The sequence below is a fragment of the Rhododendron vialii genome, chromosome 5a, assembly GCF_030253575.1.
Source record: "Rhododendron vialii isolate Sample 1 chromosome 5a, ASM3025357v1".
Lineage (NCBI taxonomy): Eukaryota > Viridiplantae > Streptophyta > Magnoliopsida > Ericales > Ericaceae > Rhododendron > Rhododendron vialii.
The window spans coordinates 3,655,764-3,664,323 of NC_080561.1; the positions used below are offsets into that span (position 1 = coordinate 3,655,764).

Here is an 8,560-nt window from a genome sequence, read left to right on the forward strand (position 1 = left end):
AATCGAGTTTGACAAAGCTCGGTTCGACTCGTTTACAGGTTCCATCTCCATCTGTCTATGCAGGACTTCCCTGTGTTTTTCCCGGGAACTCTCTCTTTTCTCGAACCGTACGGGCGAGGTTAAAAAATGGTAAATTCTCGAAATAAAAGGTCATCCTCGTCCTTTCTCTGTTGTTTCTTTCCAACCCGGTCCCAAATTTCATTTTCCTTCCCCCATTTTTTCACACCAGATCTTTTATATATCGACGACAAAAAGTCTTCGGCAGACGAATCTACCTCCTCCTCTCTCTCTCCCCAAAAAAATTCTCCATCCAATAGTTCTGTCGATTCCTCTCCTTTCTTCGTCCCTAAGTTCCCTAAAAAGTTCAATCCTTTCGCCAAAACCCAAACAATTCGATCAAACTACTTCATTTCCTCCCTAATCAAATCGCCCAATTATGCTTAATCGAAGCTTCAAGCCCGCCAAATGGTAATCTCCTTCGATTTCCTCCATTTATATGCTTTTAAATTTACGTTGAGCGTTTCTTAGTTCGGTAAATAGTATTTGATTGTTTTGGATGATGCTTTGTCGTTTCGTATGTATGTGTTTATTTATCGATTAGTCGGGTTGCGCATAATTTTGCTAGTGTATGTAGGTATATTGATCATCACTTGATTTTGTTGCTCAAAGATTGATTCTTGAGGATGATAGTTGGATTGCGCGTAAGCTGCCCTGGACCCAAAATAAAAAAAAATCGATTTTGCTGGGTTCCTGTGTGTGTTGGTCAATTATATGATCACCTCTTGATTTTGTTGCTAAAAGATTGATTGCTGAGGATGATAGTTGGATAACTATAGGGATGCATTTTGTGTCTATATATGTAAGATATAGATATCATTGTGTGTTTATTTGTGTGGACTCAATTGTTAATGCAGCAAAATGTCGTCGAAGCTTGCGATGTCGTGGTGTTGTGTGTGTAGTTAATTTTATTGATCATCACTTAATTTTGTTGTTTATGTGGTTAATTCTATGTATGTATGAGATGCGTATCTGTATGTGTTTATTTGTGTGGACTCAATTGTTGATGCAACGAAACGTCGTTGATGCTTGCGATGTTGTGGTGTTGTGTATGTTGGTTAATTTTATTGATCATCACTTGATTTTGTTACTGAAAGATCTGATTCTTTAGGATAATAGTTGGATATATATGGAGTTACATTTTGTATCTATATATGTATGATATGCATATCTCAATGTGTTTATTTGTGTGGACTGAATTTTGATGCAGCAAAACGTCGTTGAAGCTTGCGACGTCGCGGTTGAAGCTGATGAAGAACAAAAAGGAAGTTCAATTGAAGCAGATGAAGAGGGAATTGGCTCAATTGCTAGAATCTGGGCAGGAGCAGACTGCCAGAATTAGGGTAAGGTTTTTATCCATTAAATTTAAACTGCTTTGTTATATATTTATGTGAGTTTTGCCTGGTTTGAACAATATTTCATGTATCCTGAATAGCTATGTTCTTGATTGATGATGATAAATTTTTGAGATGTACGAAGAAACTATCTGTGATATGATAATCATCAAGATTGTGGCATGACATGAAGATATGGGCTAGCTCAGAAACCAGTTAGTAATTTAAGAGATGAGTTTTCTTCTCATCAAGGTCTTTTGCTATGTACTCTGATAACTCTTATAAAGAATCCCAGTAGATGTTTTCAACTGTTCACATGTTTAGTTGTTGCTATCGGGGTGCCTCGCCTTGAGTCACAATTTGAGGTGTACAGGGAAAATTGTAGGGGGTATCCAAGCATGTAAAAGAGTAGAAAGTTGACAAAGTCTAAGAGAAAATGGAAGAGAAACAAGTAAGAGCTACATACATTAGAAGTAGGGAGCTTCCAAAATGGTGCTGCTCCCACCTTAGGAGCTCGCCCATGCACTCCCACTAAGAGCATCTTCAAAGGAGGTAACAACAGCAAAACCAAACCAAATTTGAAGAGTCATGTCATCAAAACACTCTCCAAAGGAAGAAGCAAACTTGCTACGCCGTTTTGGTGTATCTGTCTCTTATATAGTTCGAAGAGTGAGAAATGGCTCTTCAGATTGCCAACTCATCAATTCTACTACTTTTAATTGGTGAATTAATTGATTGCTTTGGCATCGTGGGAGCTTTTGAATGATCCTTGTATAGAAAAACAAGGATTTGTTGCTTGGTTTTATTAATAGGTCTTTGATGAACTCGTATATCTAGCCCAACTCATGGTATCTTGAAAAGAAAACCATATATTGTAACACTAGTCCATTTCTTACACTTATGGACTTGGCCCATAATTTTACTCCCTAAAAGGATTGTACCCTTATAATATTTTTTATGCTACATCATTTATGTAATATATGTACAAGTTCCTTTCACACTCCCAACCCTGGGAGCTTCTATGTTCCCAGTCCCGCTCTGTGCATCTAAGCTACAAACAGGTATTTAAAGAATCATATTGTGCGTTTTTCCTGTTTTGGGTAAATGGGGGAATTAACGACAATGAAAATTGCTTGGTAATGACCGAGCTGGGATATTGTGATAATTCGTATAGGAGAATATCAAATAGTTCTTCATCTGGATTTCAGTTTGTCTTAATTTCTAGTAATGGATGCATGATAGGCAGGAAAGAGTAAATGCATGGGAAATTTCGTAAAAAGTGCTCTGAAGTTCGTGTAATTCATGGGTTGTTGAGTGTTTTCAATTCACTATTTTGGTAGTTGTCACTTCTCACAAGGGGTAATCTCCCCTGGTAATCGTTTTCATATTTTGATTCCTTCGGAAAAGCAAGAAATAAAGAGCAAAGGGATAAATACAAACACACATTCAAATACTCTTTCTTATTGTAAGAGAGACATACTTTGGTTTGCTTTGGGTCCTGAATTTAGAAGCAAATTGTATCAATTACATTTTGTGTTTTTTTTCATCGCTTTGGACATATGCTGTGATTTTTGCATTGTAGCGCGATACATGTACGTTAATTTGTTTTGAATTCTGCATCTCAGGTTGAACATGTAGTCAGGGAGGAGAAGATGATGGCAGCATATGACCTCCTTGAGATATACTGTGAGCTTATTGCTGCACGGTTGCCAATTATTGAGTCTCAAAAGTATGTTATGCTTATTATAACCAGTGATCTCCAACTTTTGCAATTAGTTGTTTCATGTATTATCTGATTGTTTTGTGCATTTGTAATACTTGCATGCTCTGATACAAATACCTCTGGGTTTCAGATGAAGTTTACTGCAGGCAAAAAAGAGAGGAGTTGTCTCATACTTCTCTTATTTTTTTTTTCTTTCTTTTGTGGGTGAGAGTGGGGAGTATGGGGCGGACCCGCTGAAAATGGTACTCCACCTTATTTAGACCATATCATTTTGTGGTGGGTTCTTAGATGTCCTTTTCATAGGCCATGTTTGTCTTGTTGAACAGAGATGTTTGTGCTATTGATATGGGGTAATGTGCGAAGAGTCAATGCATTCATTCTGTTTCATATAACTTGCTTGTGATATGGCATGCTGGGTGTACTATATAAGTTGGATTTAAAATTGTACACTGTGAGGATATCTTTTTCCTGCTTGTCCTGTTAACCTTCCTGTGTAACGTACTATGGAAAATTTGCAATATGTTGATTGTTTAATCTTTTTTAGGAACTGCCCAATTGACCTGAAGGAAGCAGTTACAAGTGTAGTGTTTGCAACTCCAAGATGTGCAGACATACCAGAATTCCAGGACGTCCGTAAGCATTTTACTGCAAAATATGGGAAAGAATTTATTTCTGCAGCTACCGAGCTGCGACCGCAGTGTGGTGTAAGCCGCATGGTAAGGCCCCATAGCTTTGCCTAGCCCATCTCTCCTTGATTTGTTGAAACTGCTGTAAAGGATGTTCACAAGATTGCCCTGGTAAAAAGTTAGTCGTTCATTAGTCTTAATCACAAATTTTAAACCATCTGTTTCAGATTGTTGAGAAGTTATCTGCCAACGCCCCTGATGGGCCAACAAAAATCAAGATCTTGACTGCAATTGCAGAGGAACATAATATCAAATGGGATCCTAAATCATTTGGAGAGACAGAATTAAAGCCTCATGACGACTTGTTGGTAAGATATAAGTCAAACTCTAAGCAAATTATGTCATTACTTGGTAGAGCATTCTGATAAGATGTACTCCCTCTGTCCAATATTCTTGGTCCTTTTCGGGCAGTCGTGCCCTTATTTGGATAAGCAAATAATGTTCTTTTCTGGGAAGAAATTGGAAACATTTTTCACCAATTAAAAATTTTCCATTGGTTCTTGTAGACAAAGTTTTTCAACATCAGCTAAGAAGGGAATGCGAAAAAACAAAAAGAGGATTATCGATGTCCAGAATGGTAAAATCTGACCAAGAATATGGGACGGAAGTAGCAATAGATTCTATTTAAGAGTTATCATAGTTCAATGAAGGTTTCAATTCGACATCTGTGCCTTGTCTACTTAATTGAGCAGAACGGACCAAATACATTTGAGAAGGCCAGTAGGATGCAAACAGAACCTTCTATTATCCAACCCCCACCTTCTTATGTTCAGGCTTCTCCAACCCCTGAACAAAAGCACAATGCACCTGTAAACTTCGAGCACAACGCGATGCCATCAACACGTTCCGGAAATTTTGCTTCAAACGACGCTAGTGGTGCTCAAGCAGCTATGCCAACTCGTCATCACCCTGGAGTGAGGCCTTCAGGTTAGGGAGTTATTCATCAAATATTGCACGCTAATTAAATTTATGTGAGCATCTTCCTTGGTGTGTATCTGTTTTTAACTAGATATACGGCCTGTTACAATTTCATAGGAACCAGATCTGAGAGGCACTCGTATTCCCGAGATGAGAATTCTTTCCCATCGGATAGGAAGCACTGGAATATGGAATTTAAGGATGCAACAGCTGCAGCACAGGCAGCTGCGGAGTCAGCAGAACGAGCAAGCATGGCAGCTAGAGCTGCAGCAGAACTTTCAAGCCGTGGGCAGTATTCCACAGAATCACACAAGTCAAATGTTCCCAGTTCAAGAGATGAAGGGCCCTCAAAGAATGACCATGATAACCCAGAGGAAGACATTGACAAATTGATGAAGGATTTCTTGAAGGGAGCTAGATATACACGAAAGAGCTCATTTGAAGAGGAGTCCGTGAAAGCCGAGGGGAGTGCAGGAGTATCGGGAAATAATGTGATAAAAGAGTCTAGTGGATCTGACGTAAAATTTGTGAGCAGCGGACATGGTGGCATGCAAACTGATAGCTTCAATTATTTTGCTGAAGAAAGTATCAGAAAGCAAAATAGCAGTGTGTCCTCTCATTCGCATACAAAGGGAGATTTATATTCTCAAAACAGCTCAGAGGAGGCCGTAAAAGCTGAGACAAGTACTGGATTTTCTGGAATGAATATGAACAGACAGTCTATTGGGTCTGGAGCTGAATTTCTGAGCAGTGGGCAAGGTGGCTTGGAGTCCGATACCTACAATTATTTTGCTGAAGGAAGTATCCGAGAAAAAACTAGCAGTGTTTCCTCTCATTCGCATTCAAGCAGTCGTGGAGATGATTATGATGTTTCACCTTTTACTCAACCGAAGTATGAAATTGATGGCGGCGAGGACCCTTTTGACCACGAAAACGAACATAGATACACTGAACAAACAAGCTCTTATTCCAGTACTGCTGTTGTTTTTGATGAACCTGTTTCAGATGATGATCATGACAATATCTTTGATACACCAAACTATGCTGTGCCGGCATTCGATCTACATCCCACCTCTCCAGTTAGAGAATCACCCAGACATCTACCATTAAATAGTGACACTTGGAGCCCAAGGCATAATATGAGTGGAGCATTTGAAAAGTTTCCGTCAGTGTCACGCGTTTTCGAAAAGGCGCACTCACCTCCCAAGTTTGATGAAAGCTCGATAAAATCTGCAAAACCAGATGAGTTTTCACCTTTGACTTTTGATGAGTCTGAAGGCCCTAGTTCAGAAAGCGAGGGCGAAGTGGACAATTCTAGGCTTGATCGGAAAACAGAACCTAGTAGTCTTTCTCAGAAAGAGAATATATTCTTGAGAACCCCAGATCATAGTCAGCGTGAGAGTCATGGGTTAACAGGATCATTCTTCTCTGAAAATGGCGATTCATTATCTAACATAAAGGAAGACGATGAATTGCTTCGGCAGTCAAGTTTGGAAAGTGAGAACAAGTTGAAGTTTGGGACGTTGACCGGTGGCCTTCGGCAGAAGGGTTATATGCCTCCGCCTTACAATAAGAGTCCATCAGGTGATGCATCATCATTTAAAAGAGCAGCCGAGGATAGTGTAACTTCCATTGAGAATTCTCCTGCTTATCCTTCAGTCAAGAGCACAAAGGTGGCAACCAAGTCAAGCTCGAGCACTCCCATTGCAGATTCTGATTCGGACAGTGATGAATCCGAGGAAGAACTCCCACGACGAAATTTGAGCAGCAAAAGAGAACCATACAATCCAAAATCTAGTGAAGAAGTGGATAGCAAATTGAGGTTAAGAGCTCCAGTCACATTTTTCAACTCTGAAGACAACGATTCTGAGGATGATATCCCCAAACAAACTGTCAACAGCGCAGGACGTGTGGGAAGTGGGTTTTCCCGAAGGACAAGAGCTACTCCTAGTGCTGTTAGAAGTTCTCATTCGGAGGCGACAGTTGGCTCTGAGGCATCAGAGCCAAATTCTGAAGGTAATGCCAGAAAGATACCCTCAAGGAGTTCCTATTATTCTGAAACTCCACCTAATCTCCGGTCGCAAACAGGGAATTCAGTTAACCGGGAAAGTCCTCCTGAGCCAAGAGCAGAAAAACAGTCAACTTCCAGGCCAAAGACAGAATCTAGTAACTCAAGGAGTTCCTATCCGTCTGAAACTCTGGCTAATCCCAGTTCCAAAACAGAATACTCGGGTAATTTGGCAAGTAGTCCAGCTGAGCCAAGAGCAGCAAGACAATCCATTTCTAAGCTAATGCCAGAATCTAATATCTCCACGCGGAAGGAAAATCTGAAGTCATCAGCATTTGAACCACCATCCAATCGTCAGGGATATGTGCAGTCTTCGGCAAGCCAAGCAACTTCTAAGCCAAGGCCGGAATCTAGTTTCTCCGCGCGTGAGGAAAATCCCAAGTCATCAGCATTGGAACAACGGTCCAGTCCTCTCAGGACTGTAAAGTCAGCTGGCACTGAAAGTCCAAGGTCCTCAACTTCGAGTGGGGAGCTTCCATCTAGAGAGAGCTCTCTGAAAAAAGCTAGTCATGTTCATCCAAAGCTTCCTGATTATGACACTATAGCTGCCCAGTTTCAGTCTCTTCGATCAAATCGCTAATGAACAGGGTAGAGTTTGACTTCTTTGAGGTTTGGTGTTTCTTGAATCGTTGATTCTTCTTCGTGGAATTCCAGAATGGTATAGTGTTTTGACTTGAGTATGTTTAGTACAGAGTTGTAGCGTTACATGTCTGTTCAGCTTGTGGCAAGATACAGTTTCCCAGTTTTGTTTTCTTTAGCTTACCACATTCATATTTCATTTGTTTGATATAGTACTGGAATACAAAAATATATAGTATTGTGATACCGGAGATTAAATTTGTATAATAAGCTCGTGTTTGGTAGTTTTAATATAATAAACTTCGCTCTATTCACCATGGTATCAGTTTTTACGAATATAAACTTCACTTTATTCACCATGGTATCAGTTTTTTTCGCTTTTGATCAATTTCTCTCGACTACAGCCAGGCACGTTAGTACTATCCTCTAGCTTCTCTGTGGACTATAAAGGAACTTATGTTGGTGAACATTGATGCTCTTTGACATCTAAAATACTGGGAGACTGCCAGTTGTGTTGCTGAATTTAGGGGCTGTTTTTTCAGTCCTGGTATTTTCTTGGAGTATTCGTGGATTTCATGTAAATTATTATTATTGTACTGGTTTGTTATGGTTTTTTAATTCGGGGCGAAAGAAGACAAGGTGAGTGCCTAACTAATCATTTTTTTTGTTTATAGGCACACCACATGGCCTTGTTTCCCTGGAGTCCAAATACACCCCCTGAAAAGAGGGTGGTTTCAAGCGGACTATGTAAACTTTGTAGTTTGGTATTTTCTTAGTTGGATCCTGAAAAAGGAGGTGATGAGAAACAAATCTCACAAATTTTACATTTTTTCACATTTTGGTGAGAAACTCTACCCTTTTCCCCCACCCCCCCCCCCCCCCCCCCCCCCCCCCCCCCCTTAACTTACCAAATCACTCAAGCCAAAGGGACAATTAAACCGAATTGGTTATGATTATGTGGTGAAAAAGAAATCAGACTATCGTCCCAAAGGTTTTTATTTTTTATTTTTACAGATCGTCTGTATGTAAATAAGTGTCTCATCATCCTTATGTGATTAGGTATGTGTTTCTATAATTGTTACTTGATAAATTCGAACAAAAATATTTGTTTTATCTTGAAATGGGAGAACTATGGCTACAGCTTACTAAAAGGGGGAAATTGAACTCTGATTTGTTCTGAATGAAAGACTACATC

At 39.8% G+C, this 8,560-nt stretch overlaps 1 protein-coding gene across 1 annotated transcript; it reads left to right on the forward strand.

Moving 5' to 3' along the window:
* The first annotated feature begins 205 nt into the window (after positions 1–205).
* On the forward strand, positions 206–7,682 carry LOC131325808 (uncharacterized). The gene is made up of 7 exons (XM_058358261.1): positions 206–468; positions 1,268–1,400; positions 3,017–3,120; positions 3,659–3,830; positions 3,968–4,108; positions 4,493–4,727; positions 4,836–7,682. Exons 1-7 carry the CDS (start codon positions 437–439, stop codon positions 7,364–7,366), a joined length of 3,348 nt encoding a protein of 1,115 aa, XP_058214244.1. The 5' UTR covers positions 206–436; the 3' UTR covers positions 7,367–7,682.
* The last annotated feature ends 878 nt before the right edge of the window (positions 7,683–8,560 follow it).